Here is a 19963-nt window from a genome sequence, read left to right on the forward strand (position 1 = left end):
TTGATCCACCCAGCCCCTTTAATGACCTTCTGGCTCAAGGAGGCCCCCCATGGGAAAGAGAGCAGGTCTTCCTCTTGGAGAGAATAATATTCATTGCACAATTCAAATTGGATGCCACTTACTTGGTTTGACAAGCAGCCTTGTCCCCTTCCCAAAGACTAAGGAGAAGCCTTGTCCTGCCTCACAGTGATTATCTCAGCATCAAAAACCTGCCAGCTCAGCTTTCCCCTGACAAAGCCCTCCTGAGAAGGGAAACCTTCACTACTTCCTCCAGTGTTATTCACACAGGCCTGTGATTTTCCTCCCTGAATAAGCATCCCTCCCACTCCTTATGGTCTGCCTCCATCCCATCTTGGCAGCTCCGAGGTCACCAGTGGCCCCAGGCCTCAAACACCAGCTTGTTCTGCTCCCAGCTCTCTGTACTTACAGGGCAGCACAGACACTCTGGTTCCCCCACCGAAGGTCAAACTCTGGGCATAGCTATTCCCACAGTGCCTCTGTGCTCTACAAAAACTCCCTAGAGCTCCCCGCAACTCACACCCCATCCCACATGTCTCAACAGCACCAGTGACCTGGGACCCAGATCCTGTGTTTTGGGCTTTAGGATGAAAAAACCAGTCCGGTGGTCCTGTCCAGTCCTGAGTACAGAGCGAGTTTGGGACATGGCAAGAAGGTTCCAAAACTCAATCAAGCAACCCCCGTGTCCTGAAGGAGGTGACTCTGCGTTAATGAGTCAGGGTTTTTTTGTTTTTTGTTTTTTTCCCCCCCAGAGCAGCTGGGGGACTGGGAAGAGAATTAGAGAGGTTCTTTCATTTCTCTCCTGCCTCCAGGCAGGGCTGCACTTCAATCAGCCCTGAGAGGAGGCTGTCTGTCTCCTTTCAAAAACCTTCCAGAGAAAGCGCTCTGGCAACTCCTCCTGACAGCTCATTTTCACTCTTCACAAACCTATTAGGAAGGTTTTACCACCACTCCCTTCCTCTAGCGGTATTGGCCTGTGGTCTGAGTGCCCGTGGGGCTGGAGAAGCAGTGCCTCCAGCTTGTGTTTAATGCGTCCTTTCCTAATCAGAGATATGTGGCATGGCTCCCACCTTTCCCTCAGTCCCCTGTCTTCAACATTAACTGCCCCAATTTGCCTCTCTAGAGGGCTGATCCTCCACCCTGGGCCTGAGAGCTTCACTTAGGGGCTCTTTTAAGGCACCATGTTTCTCCCGAGCTTGACAACCCAGAGGAGCAGAAACACACCCTGGGGACAAGCAGCTCTTCCCTGTGAAGCGTCCATCTTCTCTCTGTCCCTGTCCCTCCACCTGGGGAGCCTGTGTCTTGGGGGCACTTTGGGGGCAGTCACGCTGGGGTCAGCCTGGTGAGAGGGTGGCGCGAGGTTTCATCCACGCAGCCATCCCCTGGCTGTACCATGAGCCACATCCCTGCTCTAAGGGTTTCTTGTGTAGCCTCAGGAGCTCAGGCCATGCAGCTCTCTACAGAAATCTCTCCCAGCCTCTGACACTTGGATGATTTGGTATTTAAATTAGCCAGGATTCTTTCTCTTCCCACGTAGACACTTTCTGTTCCCAGGTGAAGACTTTCATAGAACAGGCTGACATTCTCCACCCTCCCCCCATGCCAGCTCTTCTCCTGATGCATGACAGAGCCTTGACAGAAGAGCCTGAGGGGCAAAACAAAAGCTCTACTGTGTGTTGGAGATGATGTTTATCATTATTATTAATAGCTAGGGTTTAATGAGCTCTTTCTGTGTTTTGGGCACTATGCTAAATACTCTAGCTCTTATTATTTTATCTATTCCTTTCAATAACACAATAAGGCAGGGAAAGTTTCATCCTTATTTTATGGATGGGAAAACCAGGGCTCAGAGAGGTTGAGTAATTTGTCCAAGGTCACACAGCTAGTGAAATAGTGGAGCTGGGACTTGAATTTAATTTTTTTCTGTCTCCAAATCTTACTCTATACTGCCTAACCTGTAAATCGCTTGGGTTCAGAATGTCCAGAGGGGACACGTGGCATCTCAGGGATGCTGTGGAAGTAGACTTAGTGCCTCTGTAGAAATTTTTTTCTCAAACTAGATGCCCAAAGTTCCAGTGGCTACTTTCAGAGATTCAGATCTCAGTGGGTAGTGGGTAGTCAAAGTTAGATGTACGAAGGTACTTTCTGGCAGCAAGGGTCGCTAAATTTCGGAATTGATTACAGAGAGAAGCTGAGTAATTTCCTGCACTAGACCATCAGACAGAGCCAAGCGTATCCCATGTGGCCAGGGAGCATGCTGGGAAGCATGAGGGGTCATGGGGCACTGGGTCCCCTCTGGAGGCCCTTCCTGACATTCTCATTGGTTCAGTTATTGTTTATATCTCTAATTCTTTGAAAATGTTGTATATGCTTCTGAAAGTCCCTCACCATGAGCCAGAGCAAGAGTGTGTGTGTGTGTATGTGTGTGTGTGTGCACACATACACACGCACACTTCTAATTTTAAAGCAGAGAAGGAAACCAACTCTCTTTGGCCTGGGGAAAGAGCATTAATAAAGAGCCCAAGCAGATGCACAGGATTAAAGTATTTTTCAAACTAACGATTTGATTGATTGCCCCTAAAGGCACAGCCAGAGAAGAACTCAACTTACTTGGCTTCACAGTGAGCGAGGTCCCGTCCCCAAAGGTTAATTTGTCTGTACGGGTGTTACACAGTGTTCAGTGCTATTGCAATAACCTTGACTCAGGCCTCTAGGAAGACAGGTGGAGGTGGAGGAGGCAAGGAGGAAAACAAAACTCGAAATGACTGCCCATGGCCAAAACAATCTCCTTGTAATTAGGTTAGAGCATGGGATGAATACTAATAACTAGCAACCTCCCAGCCTGATTCTATTTGCCATAATTTTCTTTGAAAGAATGGGCCTTGGCACAAGCAACTCCTGGGAAATTCACTCAAAGTGGCTACTGCTTGGTCTCCTGGGATCCCATCTTTTTGTTATTCCTGCAAGCCCTTTATCTATTTTCATCCAGTTCCTACCTTCTTTTCCTCTGCTTTCCCTGGACCTTCCTCCTCATGGAGGTTCACATATTTTCTCAGGGAGAGACTACATGGATCTTAAAAGCCAAGTACAATGCCCCAGGGAATATATGCATTAATAACCTTGTTTTCCAACTGGTATCACGAATCACTCAACACAAACCAAGCAAAGCAAACACCACCTGTGTTTTGACAGCTTCTGCATGATGGAAGGCAGGCATCTTGGGAAGAATAATTAGCCAGAAAGGAGAACTTACTTGGTGTGACCAAGAGTTTGGTGCCCTTCCCAAAAGTGAGTTGGGAACTCCCGACTCCAGAGTACCCACAGGGTTTCCTTTCTTTGCAAAAACCACACAGATGCTGAGAAAATCAAAGCATTCATAGTACAGGAGCAGTGTCGAGAGGAGCTCAGGCTGTAACAATAGCCAGAGGACAGGTCAAAGAGAAGGGCTATTACAGAGGCTTGCCCTGGGGTGGACCATCCCTGAGTCCTATAGTAGTCTGGCTGGATTTCATAGGTCACCTCATCCATCCTCCTGTCTTTAGCCAAGGTGTTCTCTGCCCAAAGACCTATGTATTCTTTAAGAGCTCCTGGGAAGGTAGCTTTCCTTTGCCAGCAGCTTTGCATTCAAGCAACTGTTCCTTATATCTAATGGAAATCTGCAAACTGCAGCCTGAGTTCTCTATGTCTTGAGCTTCCTTGCTTGAAGGTAGGAGATTTGGGGTCAACATGCTCCAAAGAGAAACTCATCACAACACCCCAAATCAGTCTCAGTGGTCACTTTTGGGGAGGAAACTGATATTGAAGGAAGGGGGAATATTGGTGTTATCTGTAATCCGAACTATTTTTTTATAGTGAGACGTTTTCAGGTATTACTTAGACAAATTAAAAGGAATAACAACATTAAATAGAAGTCCATAACGTATTTAAAAGCGGCTCTTGGATCTCAGACAAGCCTTCCTATGCTCCCCAGGCTGAGGGGTCTCAGGTTCTCTATCCTAGGGTTTTGGACTCCTGGGATCAGGGGAGACACCTGGGCCAGGATGGTTGGCCATTACAAGCTGGAGTCACTGAGGCTGGGGTGAGGTATTGTGCTTGCCTGTGATTGTTTGGCTGGCTTTTGAATTACGCCAGGGTAACCTGCTCATCTTCCTGCTCAGCACTAACCTCCCAGCTCTTACCAGAACTTTCTTGGGGGTTCAAAAAACATTTATCGGTATATTGAAAAATCATTTAAGGGAAGAAGCCATTGCTGACCAAAATTAGGGATGGCCAGAGACACTTACTTGGAATCACAGAAAGTCTTGTGCCATTTCCAAAGACAAGCTGCCTGCTTCCTGAGTTCCCACAGTGATTGCCTCCCTAACAGAAACTCAGAGTGCCTGGCCCCTGTGCTTTTCTGGAGGTTTCCTTTTGTTCATCTTTGGGTGAAATCACCCAGACATCTCCCCCACTTAACCACAGTTTTTGTTTTCCCTCATCATGCTTTTGCCTCCTTTGTGATCCTCTACAAAACGGGGTACAGTTAAGATGCCCCTGACTTGAATGGTCTATACTGCTATACCTGGAGCTGTGGCCCAAGAAAGCATTTGTGAACCGCCTGCAAAATTCCAGCTTATTGTTAGCCTGTGAAAAATATTCCAAAGGAAATCCCTGTCTCTGGCCTCATAATGAACCCTTTGCTGTGCTGGAAATAAAAAGGAGTGGCTGCTTTTCCAAAATGAAGAAAAGGATTTGGAAAATGGCAAGAGTGAGAAGGCTCAACACAAGATGTTGTTCTTGGCTGACATACCATCTTTGTTGCCTCTGGCATTAAAAGAACTCTTAAAAAAGTTACCTCCCGCCCATCCATGGAACAAGGGAAGTGCAGACGCATGGAGCACCAGAGCCAGGAATCTCAGCCGAGGCCAAACAGAGAAAGTGGGTCTTTTATGAAGAGTGGAAGGATGTTTGTCATAGGTAGTCTGGAATTATTTCCAAAACCACTTTGGTTGGAGCCAGAAATCATACTGGGTTTAATGTGTCCAAACAAACTCCACTGGGGACAAGCCTGGGGGGAGATTTGAAGATGAACTCTTGACAAAGTTTCCCAATTTTTTACTCTTCATAATATATAAACAAGGAGAAAGAAAACTGATTTTTTTTTTCCTCACCTATGGCATGCAGAAGTTCCCAGGCCAGGGATCAAACCCATGCCACAGCAGTGACAATTCTGGATCCCTTAACCTGCTGAGCCACCAGGGAACTCCAAGATAGGTGATATTTAAGCAGCAAAACACTGGCAGCAACTTTCCCTGCTCTAGAGGGGAAAGCATTCAGGACCTAGAAGCTACCCACATGCTTTAGAGCCTGAGAAAAATTTCCCACCCAACACCAAAACCACTTTAACTCAATGGAAATCAGTATCTAAAAATCACATGAACAACACTTACTGGGAAGAACATGAAGCTGAGTCCCTTTTCCAAAGACAATTTTGTTAGCAGACTGTTCGCACTGTGATTGGGGCCACAACAAAAACTCCTAGTGACTCTTCAGGAAAGCTGGATGGATATTTCACCTTCATGGGACATTTTCTCCTCTACTGTAATAAACAGGTCTCATTATCTCATCAGCCATCTTTCTCTGTGTCTCCTGGCTATTTTGCTTGAGTTTTATGCTGCTTCTTGTAAATGTGCAGAGAGGAAATTGGGTGACCTCATTTGACACTGAGGGCAAAGTGTAAGAGCAACAATTAACAAACTCCTCTGATATCTAACACCATTCTGTTATGGCAGGCAAAAAAATGGCCGGGTGGACAGCCACTGTGCTAGGAATCACTCTTGAGAGCCTAAAGAAAGATGGGGGCAGCAAGGGGCCACTCAGACACACATCTGAATTTCACGTGAGGGAGCATCACAGAGCCCTCATCTCACCCTCGGCGCCCTGTTCTGAAGTGGCCATCGCACAAACCCTGAAGATCCCTTACCTTAGGCCAAGCACACATTTGCTGCACTCATTACAGCCCTCCCCAAGCTCGGGTAGTGGCGGGGGCGGTCATCCAGTTTGGCCCAGAGGGAGTCTACTCTTTCAGGAAACACTCCCTTTCACAGTCCATGGATATGGTCTCTCACCACAAAGAAATGGACACTGGATGGCATTGCGGCTGGTGCTGATTGGATCCTTGTTTGACTCATAAAGAATCAAGCTCTGGAGTTCCTGTCATGGCTCAGTGGTTAATGAATCCAACTAGGAACCATGAGGTTGCTGGTTTAATCCCTGGCCTTGCCCAGTGGGCGAAGGATCCGGCATTGCCATGAGCTATGGTGCAGGTCGCAGACCCGGCTCGGATCCCGCGTTGCTGTGGCTCTGGTGTAGGCCAGTGGCTACAGCTCTGATTGGACCCCTAGCCTGGGAACCTCCATGTGCTGCGGGAGCGGCCCCAGAAAAGGCAAAAAGACAAAAAAAAAAAAAAAAAAAAGAACCAAGCCCCACTGTTTCCTACTGTCCGCCTGCTCCCCGCCTCCCCCCCCATGCAATGTCTTTATCACAGTCATTAACAATGATTAGCATGAGTTGGTCATATTTACTAGATCTAAAGCAAACTTACAAGTCCTCTAGTTTGTTTCCTTGCCTTTGAGTATTTCCCACAGCTAAGTCATTCAAAAATAGGCTATGCTTTTTTAAAGTTCCTTAGAATGGTTGGTCTATAGTCTCAGTTATCACCTATTGTAGGTTTTAATAACACAGTCAGTCAACCTGACAACACCTGCCTTGTAATAGTTTTTTGACTGACATTTGGATTGGCCCCTTTGTCCCCAAAATGCCTTGTGGGAAAAACTGACATCCCAGGTGTGCGCCCAGGAATGCCAGGCTCCTGAATTCCTTACTTCCTCAATGAGGGATATTTAAAGTTTTTATTCTCCATGGAGGGATTGATCACTAAACGAAAATTCTGTCATCATGCCTGCCATTTTCTTTCACTCTGAATTCCCTTTCAGGTGTTAATAAGCCATCTGGGATCATCAATTCATCTCAGTTTTTTTTCTCCCATTGCATTTGAATAGTAAAGCTATGTTTTGAGTGAAATTTGACATGTATGGGACTAGATGTGGACTTTTTCCAAATGGGACAATGTTTGGGTTTTATACTGGCTCTTTTAGAATAAATACATATGCAGGCATGAGCGACAAAGAAAGTATTTTATACATATGAGTAGCATTTACAATGAGATAGATTCTCATTTATCAGTAGAACAGAAGACAAGTTATGTGGGCAAAATCATAGTAAACACACAAATCATTGCAGAACGTAGTTTAAGGGATACTGTGGCTGTAAATAACTCATGACTCCAATATCTCTTTGGAGAAAGGGGAGCTGAGCTACCATATTAAAGGCAATTTGGGATGGTCTCACTCTGTATCTATTTATCATCATTGCTTTATTCTCAACAATCATGAATGTTTCATGCATTTGCAAAAGTCATTTTTCAAAAGGCACATTTGTCTACATATTAAATTAAATGTCTACTAACTTCACAGGATTTATGTGTTTGGTCAATATAAACAGAACATGGCCACTTACTGGGCTTTACCACCACCTGGGTTCCAATTCCAAAGAAGATTCTGGCATTGTTATCCCACAGCATTTCCTGCCTTTACTGAAACCCCTAGTAAAACCCCATCTCACACAAGGTACAGTGAGGAGGGCAGTTGGACTCTCCGTGATTTTTTTTTTCTGTGTCTCTGGAAAATGGCCTTTTATGATAAGAAGTAAAACACTGGTCTGCTACATAAAGCAAATCATTTTTATTTAAAAAGGCCAAACTTAGGAGCTTTTAAGACCCCTTTGCATTGTTAGGCTTAAATCTGCCAAAGTTGAATTAAATAATTTGTTAACAACTCTTGCTCTTGTATGTATGAGCTCAGCCCTAGACAGACAGTTCTGAAAGGATGATGCATTCCTACATCCAAAGGGATGTTTTCCAGGTTCAAGGCCATCTGAATACCTACCCAGACTCTACCCAAACTCCATGGTCCTATCCCCTACCCACTGGCCAAGGGATTTCCAAACTTTCTCACTGCATAATAGTGTCTATGTGGTAGCCTAAGAGAATATCTCACCAGGGAAGAGTAACAGTCCTATCTTTTCCTAAACAGTCCTGTCTTTTCCTAAGGAAGTGCCACCATGGACTCATATGATGTTTCAGACGGACAGGGTAGGGAGTTAGGATACACTGTCTCCTACACTTTAAGAAGGTCCAGTCTTGAAGTAAATGAAAGAAATGAACATTGTCTAAAAAAGATTGTATTCTAAGGGCACACAAGAGTGCCTTTATCACACAGCTGAGCACTGGATGGGTTTTAATATACATTTTAACATATACGGATTATGGAAGAAAAGAGAGGGGTGAGCATCCAAGACAGTGATACCAGGTCTTGGATAAAAACAGCGCATAAGGAGGGGGAGGGAGTGGGATGGACAGGGAGTTTTGGGTTGGTAGATGCAAACTATTACATTTAGCATGGATAAGCAATGAGGTCTTACTGTATAGCACAGGGAACTATATATAATCCCTTGGGTTAGAACATGATGGAAGACAGTATGAGAAAAAGAATATATATATATAATAAATATATATAATAATAAATATATAAATAAATATATATATATATGGGTCACTATGTCATACAGCAGAAATTGACACAACACTGTAAATCAACTATACTCTAATAAAAAAATTTAAAAAAATAGAGCATAAGCAACAACATTTTAAACTTGAAGGAAACTTGACCTCATCCCCAACATAACTGTGACTTATTGCTCAGATTTGAAGAGCAAGTTCAATGCTGATTTTCTCTTCTCTTAGCCGGGAAGCAGGTGGGTGACCAGAACAAACCCAAAGGATGTATTCTAGGGAAAACGAAAGGGAAAACAAACGTAGGACATACTGGGAGGGTGTTACAGGGATCACTGTTTTAAAACTGAGTTAACCCACCCTAAGCCTCACCTTTGGCCTCCCCCATCCTGGGGGCAGTGTGGTCTGCCCCCTTCAGCAGTCTCTCCAGCCATGGCTCTGAGATCTCATTTGGGGGGAAAAATAAGGTGCTTGGACCAGCCGACACATAGCGTATAAACTGGTTAGCAGAGGTTATATCTACAGAGGTAAAGTTAGGACTAGAGCTGATAAATGGCCTGGAAATCAGGGCCACAGAGCAGAAAGCTGTAGCATTTAAATGGGAAGAATTTTTCTACACTAGTTTTCTTTCCTAGGATTTATCTTTTTTTTTTTTTTTTCTTCTTCTTTTTTTTCTTTTTAGGGACTCACTTGTGGCATATGGAAGTTCCCAGGCTAGGGGTCAAATCAGAGCTGCAGCTGCTGGCCTACACCAGAGCCACAGTCACACCTACACCACAGCTCATCATAGCACTGGATCCTTAACCCACTGAGTGAGGCCAGGGATTGAACCCGCATCCTCATGGATACTAGTTGGGTTTGTAACCTGCTGAGCCACAACAGGAACTCCTAAATATTTTAAAATTATAGTTGATTTACAATGTTCTGTCAATTTCTGCTGTACAGCATAGTGACCCAGTCATATATATATATATATATATATGTACATTCTTTTTCTCATATTATATTCTATCATGTTCTATCACGAGTGATTGGATATAGTTCCTTGTGTGATCTATACAGCAGGACCTCATTGCTTATCCATTCTAAATGTAGTCATTTGTGTCTACTAATCCCAAACTCCCAGTCCATCCCACGCTGGGATTTATTTTAACATTAGCCCATATCCCCTTCCCTGGCTTGGGATGCCATCCAGGAGAATGGGAGATGTGAGAGGCTGCCGTGTTGTGGTAGCCAAGGGATAACGGGGTTGTGGGGGGTGGTAAGTCTACTTTAATCCTCCTTTCCACCAAAGAGTAGCTGTCACTTCCCATTTGCCAGGGGCACAGAATTCCACTACTCACGTACTTGGCTTGACAGAAAGCAGAGTGCCAGGCCCAAAGACGAGCTTGTTTGCTGTACTCCCATAATTCACACAGCCCTTCAGAGGCTTACAATAACCCCCAGGAAGGGGCATGGCAGGGTTAGGGGCAGGTGGGCTTGGTCTTCCCAGACTAAGAACATCTCAGTCCCATGGCTGTGAAAACTGACTTTCCAGGTATCCCTTTAGGCCCATATTCCCCTGACAAACTCTGAGGCTGCCATTTAAGTTATATCCTTGTGGGGCTCGTGCTGAGGCCCCAAACCCGAGGTGACTCACCAGGAAGTGACCGGAAACTTTGCAGGTATCTGCTCCCCATGCAGGACAGCGGCCAGAGGCAAGGATGTTGGGAAAGATGTAAGCACTGCTTTTCACCCTCTGGTCTTTTTTTTTTTTTTTCGGGGCCCCACCTGTGGCATATAGAGGTTCCCAGGCTAGGGGTCAAATTGGAGCTGCAGCTGCCGGCCTACGCCACAGCCACAGCAATGCCCCATCTGAGCCACCTCTGTGACTTAACACCACAGCTTGTGGCAACGCTGGATCCTTAACACACTGAGTGAGGCCAGGGATTGAACCTGCATCCTTAGGGATACTGTGTTGGGTTCTTAACCCACTGAGCCACGATGGGAACTCCTCACCCCCGGGCCTTTGACTGGAGCCCTTTCCATTTTCTCTGAGTTTTCTCTTTTAATGGAATGAGGCTGGGTAAATTCTTGGGGGAAGAATTCCAACCATATCAGAGGGAATTAGATACTCCTTAACAACCCAGCTCTGCTTTCTTGGAGGGCTAGTTAAGCATTATTCATTCTGGAAGCAACTAGATCAAACAAGAGAGTTGGTGGCTGACATTGCTTCTCACTAGGAGTGAAAACCCCATTTGAGTCGAGTGCATTGTCTCCAGCAGGCTGGGTGGTTCTTAAAAATATAATTTGCACGCTATGCTTCGTATATTATTCCACCCATGTCTCCTCTCCCTTACAGTCACATCTCTGAGACTTACCTGGCTTTATAATTAGCTTGGTTCCAGAGCCCCAGATCAACTGATAGCTGCTATCCACACAGAGACAAAAACCTTAACAAAAACCTTCCCTGTCCTTCTGGGAAGCCTATTAGAGATAAATCTGAGATAAAAGGCCCAGAGCCAAGCACATAAAACAATGTAGGAATATTGACTATTGAAGATTATTTGCTCATTTAATTACATCTGATTCCCTTGCCCATGATAGATTCCAGGCGCAGATGATGAACTTGAATAACTCGACATCCAAAGTCAATCTAGGTCTCTCTGTGTAGAGGGGAAGCATAATTCATAAACAGTTTTCAAACTGGAGAATCTGAACTTACTGCACCTTCTCTGATGTTTTAAATAAAAATGCAAAAGGGAGAAACAGATCATTTGTTTGGAGTCATAATGCATCTGATTCCCTACTGTCTTATTTTCACTGCTGCTACGACACTAGTCAGGACCATGGTATTCATCCACCTATAGATTAAATCAATTCGGTTTACAGAGAGTTTTCTCAGCGAGAAATGGTGTCCTTAGGCACTGGGGAGCGGGCAGCTAGAGGCAGGGAAGGCCCTACAGAGCCCAAGGTACCCTGAAGATGTGCCAAAGTAAGTTGGTTATTTATTCAATACACCTTTGCAGAACCACTCCTTGGCTTCTAGTACTTACTTGGAAAGACTTGTAATCTGGTTCCAGACCCAAAGATGAGTTTGTCATAACTGGAAAACACAGTGATACGGAGGCCTACAAAAAGCCCCTGAGCCCAGTGGGGCACTCTGCCTTTGTGCTTTTCCCATCCTTGGCCCCAATAACTACCAAGAGCAAAGAAGATCTGAGGATACATTGAAAACATCCATTCACTCATCAGTCAGTTTTTGTTTTGGTTAAGTTTCATCCTTGGCAAATTCCTATGGCCTGTGCTTATTATGTTTTCAGTTCACGAAGGTGACAGCTCCAGATGCTTTACCATGAGAAAACAGAAAATCTCAAGCTCTAATCCCAGTTCTGATGGGGCGGAGGGGTCTGACAAATTATTTAACTTGTCTGTGCTTCGGCATGTCTGTCTGTGAAATTACGTGTGATGATGTGTGACTCTGTCTACCTAATAAGGTAGACAATGTTGTGAAGACAGAAGGGCTGTTGGTAGAGCAGCGGGTACAACACAGCGATGCATTTTGAATAATGTGGGGAAAATGAGCTTGTTCAAGCCAAGATATTATTAACATGACTAGGGCAGGATATGTTAGCTTAAGTGTACTGTCAAAATAACTACCAAAAAGCTTTCTTAGGAAAAACTGAAGGAGAATATATCTGTCTTGTGTGTTTTTTCCCCAAGAAAGTTAGAGGACACAGCCACTTAATCTGCCAGAAGAGATGGGTCTGGAAAAGGTCAGCCGAATTCTGCGGTCTGAGTGCCGAGGATTAAGAAGAAGTGACTGTCCTCCCACAGCAGTGTTCCCACGATGTGCTGATTTCCCCGTGCTGTTGGAAGCATTATTGAAATCAGCCAAAGTGATTTCTGAACTCAATCAAATTAATGCTCCAATCAGCAGGGTGGCTAGATCCAGAAATTGTATCCCATCAGTGACTAGCTGGGTCATGGGGGCGTTGGGGGAGAACGCTTCTCTAGGATAAACAGACTAGCCCACGGAAACAAGAAGAGACACACTTACGTGGTCTAACAGTCACTTGAGTGCCGGACCCGAAATGCAGTACACCCCCAGAGTTTGTCCACAATGGCTGACTCCACTACAAAAACCTGTCACCTCTTCAGAGCCACACACCCTGAGCCAAGGTGGAAGCTACAGTTTCCCAAGCAGGAGGGGGCTCAGACACATATCACAAAGGCCATGGTGGGCCTCAGTCTGTGGGCAGACCTTCCTGCAGAGGCCCTTCCTCATCCTGGGCACAGTCCCAGCGCTGGTGCAGGCTTTTGGCACCACTGGTGGCCACCTCCACCTCTGGGGGCTCGGCTGGGGCCCTGCTCTTGGAGAGGAACCCCTCAGGTGCCTGAGCCTTTCAGGGATCACACAAGGAGCTAAGAAACTCCTCAGGAACATAAGGCAGGTGGCCTCTTTAGGCTGTGGAAGGGTTGATCCTGAGGTGGGCATGGTGGTCAGGAGTCACAGGAGAGAGAAAGAAGTTAGGTAGAAGAGTGGGTGATGGAAGGAAGAGCCCTGGAGTGAAGCGTCTGGCAAGAGAAGTGAGAGCCTAGACCCATAGCAACAGCTGATGTCAAAATTCGCTGTGTCCTGCTCTGTGAACACACATGAGTTCCAGGGGACAGAAATGTTTCTGGGCCCTGTCAGTTGCCCTGACCTATTTAGTAGTATTTTACCTCCTGCAGCAACCTCTCACACGTAGCTGAGAAGGCCCACACTGCCCTGGAGTGGCCCCCCTTCCTGGCTTATTTCTGCCTTGCATCTGACCAAATGTTCCATGCACAGGGGAGCGGCAGGAACAGCAGCCACCAAAAGATACTCTGAATCTGTTTCTCTCTTTCTAATTAGGCTGTCAATCTGTTTAGCTAATAAGTTGTATGAAGTGTCTTAATCTCTTCTAAGGAAAGGAGTCATATAAATGCAAAATAGCAGCAGCCATAAGTCAAAATGGCTTTCTGGGTAGCTTTACTTTGTGTGCAGAGATGCTGTTGAAGAGAAGGAAAACTTGCTGTGTGTGGAGAACAGACAGACTGGGGGGGAAAAATCCCACACAACAGCATTTGTTTTTATTAGGCTGAGTCTCTGCAGCACAAAGTAAAATGAATCTGGCAATTATTTAGGTAACGTGACAGTCAATTCAGGCCATTTTTGAGCGCAAAAAAGGCTTCTCAAGGAAATGCCTAAATATTTGGATCAGCTCCTGACATTAATCAAGTTAACTGGACAATGGTGCTGTGTAGACACAAACTAATAACTGTGCCCTGAGATGGTTCTCCCGAAGGGGTTATGCTTTATAAACCTAACATTAAAACCAACCCAATATTTATACCCAATCTCTTCATTCTGGCATTGCAATGGACGTTCCCATCTTTTTTTTTTTTTTTCCTTTTCTTTTTACAACACGACTTACATTTAGAGCTGCAGAGAGAAGGGTGACCTTCTCCTTGGAGAGTCTTATCAGGTTAATACACAGGAACTCATTTAGAAATTCATTAGGTGTCTGGGAGGTGAGAGCTGGCCATTATAGATTAAGAGCTTTTTCTCAAGTGGCAAAGGACTTACGGGGAATGATGGTGAGTCTTGTTCCCGTTCCAAAGACAAGCCGGTTTGCCCCAGTAGTTGACACAGTGTTTCTGCCCAATACAAAAACACTTCACTCTGGGACTGTCTCCTCTTCTTCCTCTGAGAAGCTCACCAGGGGTGTGCCACACACATTTGGACTCCTACTTGGTGAGAGCCTTTTATACACCCTTCTATGGAAAATCTTGTTTTCCATGTTTCTTAACCAAAAAAAATCGAAATCACCAACAGTCTCCTGTCTCTCCACCCCTCTTCTTTTTTCAAAAACAAAACCTTGTCATTTCTAGGTTATTCATTTTCGCCTTGAAAGATGCTTCTTAGAGAATCCTAGTGGCTATGGGGTGGTTCCCACTGCAGCATGCTATTATGTAAAATCACCTTTACTTTTTGTGCACCTCTCACATTTGATGTTTTTATGTCTCCCAGAAAATTACATTCTGTCAGGCTTCATCAAGAAATTCCAGACCCAACTCACTTCAAGTTCTGCAACCCCCCTTTTTTGTCACTAGCTGAAACCAAATGGGTTAGAAAAGACCATTTAAGCCAGGCTTTACACACCTCCTCCTTCCTAGTGTAAAAGAAAAATAAAACCTAAAAGTAAGAGTCTTTGGTTAGAAATTTGGCAGAGAAGATCAACCAAAGAATGAACGTGGCAGGTTATTTTGGCTCACTTGAAAACATTCAGACCTACCTGGTTTTACCTGTAACACTGTCCCCTGCCCAAAGACCAGTTTTCCTGTGTTGCTAGAGCCACACTGTAACACTCCACCTTACAAAAACTTAAAAGGAGATGGCTGTTTTTGCTTCCTCCCCTCCAGCAACCTGATCTAGTAACAACAACTAATATTTGCTGCCTCTATGCAAGGCCCTTGATAGGTATTCACTCCTAATCTAGTAACAGTGCAGTGAGCTAGGTACTGTTATCATCCCCATTTAACAGACAAGAAAAATGAGGAATAAAGAGAAGTAAAAAGATTAGAAAACCTGCCTGCAGCCACACATCTAGTAAGCAGCAGAGTTAGGGTTTGCCAGGCAGTTTTCACATTCACCTATAGTGGGCTAGACCTTCCATTAGCCTGAAACAATTCTAAGTTCTCCTTTAAAGTGCGCATCCCAGTAGCACTGATGAAATAGTTAGCTCATCAATCCTAATAAATGTTCCCTGAGCTGGTTCCCTAGAAAAGTTTTCCATTTCATAAATTTAACATTAAAACTGGTTCAGTATTTATACCCAGTCCCTTCATTTTGGCACAGCAATTGACGTTTCCCATTTTTTCTTGCAACTCATGACTTACATGTAGAGTGGCAGAGGGAAGGCTGACCTTCTCCCTGCAGAGTCTTACCAGGTTAACCCACAGAAGCTCATTCAGAAATTCATTCACACCTATATCATAGGTGTCTTTCCTGAAGCCCCTGGGCTCCACTGCATTAACCAGCTCTCCCCCTTGCCCCCCAGCTCCAGCCTGGAGCTCCAGAACTTCCCTGGGAGCTGGCCCCTGCCAAAGCCACAGCAAACCCTGCAGGAGACCCAGTCTGGTTGTACCAAGCACAGTTCTAAGCAGGGCGAGTGGTCTCTAAGATGCTCCTGAGGAGTCTTGGAGAGAAGAGCTTTTCAGGAGAGGCCAGAATTAGGATGAAACCAATTCCTTCCCTGTTCCTTCTAATAAATCCACCATAAGGCTGTAAGCCAAAGAGAACTGAGAGAGGCATAAATTAGATGGTAAGTGTGAGTCATTCTGGAGAGTTAATGGTGGGGAGATGTTCCTTAGGGAGGTCACTGGGTGGCCCTAAGTCCCAGCACTTCCCAGCAGCGCTCGGGTTATCTTTGGCTGGAGGGGAGCAGGATCTTCCAACAGCGCATGGGGAGGCTGATACAGGATGGACTAAGGAGGCTGTGATACGTGATGCGTATTTTCACCTCGTCTAACCTGAATGGCTCTTTTCGGAAGGGGCCGCCTGTTTGCTCTATAAGAAGACTGCCTCACATTCCAACTGCCTTCCGACCATGCCCTTCTGGACCCCCCTCTCTAGGTATTTTGATTGAGGGGTAGGCAGGAGCTCAGCTTGGGTGGAGAGGAGAAAAACACTGCTCATGGCTGCACGTATTAAACATGAGGGCTAAAGAAGCCGGTTCCTGAGACACTTCAAACTGCATAGACAGGTTTGAGGGAGAGAGTTAATTTGAGTACTCACTTGGATTTACTGCCAGACTTGTCCCCAATCCCCAAATCAGCTTACGGCTGTTGCCAATATTACACAGTCATAGCAAGCTTTACAGAAACCGACCAGGCCAATGTGTACCAGGAAATCCCTTTCAATCCCCAAATCCAGCCAGCGTGCTCCTCCGGCTGGGACCCTGGCCAGAGAGGCATCAGGGAAGAGTGTTTATTATCGTGGTCAATGCACAGCATGGTTGGGCCAGAAAGGCTCTTCTGAGGTTAAATAGCTTATCCCCCAACCTCCAGACGGAGCTGTCCCCTCCCCAGGCCATCGAGGAGTGGCAGAATCCTGACAAAGCTACGGTTCTCCCACTCCAGTGCTCAGCCATTCCTGAGATCAATGCAGACTTTCTGACCCAAGTGGTTAAGACAAAAAGGGCAAAGAATCTATTATTCTCCAGCTCCTCTGTTCCTATGCCAGATGATTACATATGTGCCTGTTTTCACATGTACGCATGGCACGTATATACACCGTAGAATCATTAGGATTAATGATTAGAATTAACATTAAAAAAAAAAACTGAGTGGAGAAAACAACCCCCAAATGAAGCTCAGTGCTCTGGCTTCCTTTAGAAATCAGAGCATTCATTATGGATTCAGCAGAGATACTCACCAGGTTTGACCATTAACCTTGTTCCCCCTCCAAATGTAAACGCCTTGCCTGCGTTATTATTCACACAGTGATCTTCAGCTCAGCAAAAACCTCCTAGAAACCCAACTAAGTTTTCCCTAAAGATCTTCTGGAAGAAGCGATACCGTGAGCACAGAGAATATTAAGTAATTGCACAGTAATAACCTGGCACAGAATCCTAGCACCAGCTTGGATTTTCAGGACTGTTTCCACATTGAATGAATGGAGGATATTCTTTCTAAATGTTCTAAAGAAGGAGTTTTCCTGCACAAGCCCAGAGTACTGACTGCCAAAACCCTAGTTATCCTCTGGTGTTTTAGACAATAATGCTCCAGGGGTCCTGAAGATCACATACTTGATTTGGAAAAGTAGGAACAGTTTATGCCCATGGCACCAAAGACAAAGCAGTCAGAAAGACTGTCACCACGATGGAGGAGACTGAGGGCAGCTGCCACTGCCCACCTGGCAAGAGGGGTTGGCATGTTGGGCCACCCTTCAGGGTGCTGGAGCCAGACACCTCTGACCGAGGTCCAGGCTCTGGAACATCTAAATACCTTTTCTTATTCTGCAGAACTAGAGAGAGTTGCAGGCATAGGTCAGCTCTGGAGTTCACCCCAATTCCAGCTGCAAACCTGTTCATCCCCAGCTTAGATGGTCACCAGGATAAAGATTTTCATCCTTTCTTTGTCCTAGTGGAGAGTTTTCCATTCTCACTGGCCCTTTCCCAGGAGATAACACAACTCAAGGACTAACCTGAAATCATTCTGTTACAGGAAACTTCTTCCATCCTATCTAGGTGATCCTTTTGGACATCTCTTAATTTTGAGGTAGCTTGAAGGAAAGTCTGGAAGGAAATACCATGGGCACCACTGCCGAATATACAGCATGGTCTTCTCCCTCTTCCCCAACTCTGGCCAGCTGGAGGGCCAGGCGCTTAATGACCAACAATTGGGAATGGACCACTGCAGAGGCAAAACAAGGAACATGCAGGCAATATGGCAGCCCATAAACTTCCTACTTGGATTTAGTTGGTCTTGTTTCTCCACCAGAGAATATCTTTCCATGGACCCACCCCTCCTTCCCACATCTGTTATGGAAGCATTTCCTTCCTTCCTACTTTGCTATTTGCCTGCTGGATCTCTTACCTGAGCCTCCCTAATTTTTAAAAAGGAATATAGTTTCTCAAGTTCTCCCTGTAAAGTTAAATCTGGTGACATCTGTGCTGGGTCTTGAGGCTGAGTAACAATTTGTTTCACGTATTGCTAGTCTGTCTTCAGTGCTTCGTCCACGGTGTCTGATTTATGGACACAGGTACAGGTGTGGGCATGTGTAAGCAGGCAGGAGAAGTAGGTGTCCAGTTTGCCCAGAACAGAGCATTTGAGAAAGGGAATTTGGAGAACAGAAAGGGTGCAGATTCTAGAGAGGCTCAGAAGTGGACCTGATGGTTTCTCAAAACATGCATGTCTAGATGAAGTGTTGAGTTGGACAAAGAAGTATAGGTAAAGTGAGTGAAAAATGTGGAATGAGAGTAGCACAGTTTTAAAAAAATTCCTCTGTCCAGAGGAGTCTCTCAAAGTCTTTCTTTACCTAACAAATATTTTCTCGTAACTAGTCTAATTCTTATGAAACTGGTGGTAAGTTGATCCCAGTGAACCTCCAAGCTCTCCTTCACCCCTCCTGACCAGAGCAGAGGGGCCAAGAATGGCCACCTCAGACAGCTGTGATTTTTGCTTCCATGGTTTATAGCAAGTATTTCGCTTATTTTACCTGCCCTTGCCTGTCAGACACCAATAACATTTAAAATTGTCTTGGTTGCAATACTCACTTGGTAAAACCTGTAGCCTTGTGCCTGCTCCAAAGATGTATTTGAAGCTTCCTGAGTCACAGTGCTATGTGTCTCTACATAAACTTCCATAGGGTTACCATTTCTCGGGGTAGCTTTGCTGTCAATTAGGATATTGTAGGCACTTTTGCCATCAGAAGGTTTTGACCTCGTGTTTTTCTACATGGGCTTTACTTGGGATAATAGCTCAGTTCATACTGAAAGTCTCTGTGCTTTGATGAGGTCCGGGCTTGCAAAACTTCCTCTATCTCATGCTATGTTTATCTTAAGCGTGTTTATTAAGTAAAGAGGCTGTTTGAACAAACATGTCAGGATTTAAACATCTGAATGATGGCTGAATCTTTCGAAGTCCTCCTTTTTAGGACTCTCTCTGAGAAGCAGTTAGGGGCCACGCAAACACTCTAATGACATTATTTTATGGTCACACTCCATTTTGGGGAACCAAAACAATGCCAGTAATTAGTTTGAATCCCTCTTTTATTTATAAGTCATGGCTCTGAGGGCCTTTGGATTATTCATAAAAATGAAATCTACCTTCAAAAGATAAAGCTAACGAAAAGAATGTGCCAGGCCCTCGGAGGGCAGATTCAAAAGAAGAGGTGGGCAGTAGAGAGGCTGGGGCTGCGGTGGGAGGTGGGGCGGAAGTCTGTGCCTCTTCGGGCTGAGTGGTTTGACATTTAAATGTATAAACTCCATTCGTTAACAAATCAGCCCCGTTACCTTATTGCCACACCTGGTTCAGGCACTGGGGATGGTTGACAAAATCCTACTGAGAGTGAGATTTCTGTGGTGAATTTCTGCAAAGAGTGCGCCTGCGTGGAAAGCAGCCCAGTTTCTGCAATTCTAACAACAACAACAACAAGCCAAAACCCAAACCCCCACACGCTGAACTCTGCAAGTGTGGAGATAACCTGTAAATTCTCAATATTGCTGTCTCTAATCCATCTCTCTTCCCCTCTCCCTGACACCTTCACAACTCACACATTCAGCTGTATCACAGATAATCCAGTGGCGGCAGCGGCGGGGGCGGGGG

General features: G+C 45.2%; 1 protein-coding gene across 1 annotated transcript in view; it reads right to left on the reverse strand.

The window, feature by feature from the left end:
- The window catches only part of LOC102158035 (uncharacterized), a 584796-nt gene that overhangs the window by 30351 nt on the left and 534482 nt on the right, over positions 1 to 19963 (reverse strand). The window contains 1 exon segment of the mRNA NM_001315790.1: positions 2629 to 2685. Within this exon segment, the coding sequence (NP_001302719.1) occupies positions 2629 to 2685 (57 nt within the window).

This window comes from Sus scrofa, chromosome 7 (assembly GCF_000003025.6).
Source record: "Sus scrofa isolate TJ Tabasco breed Duroc chromosome 7, Sscrofa11.1, whole genome shotgun sequence".
In the NCBI taxonomy this organism is placed as follows: Eukaryota; Metazoa; Chordata; class Mammalia; order Artiodactyla; family Suidae; genus Sus; species Sus scrofa.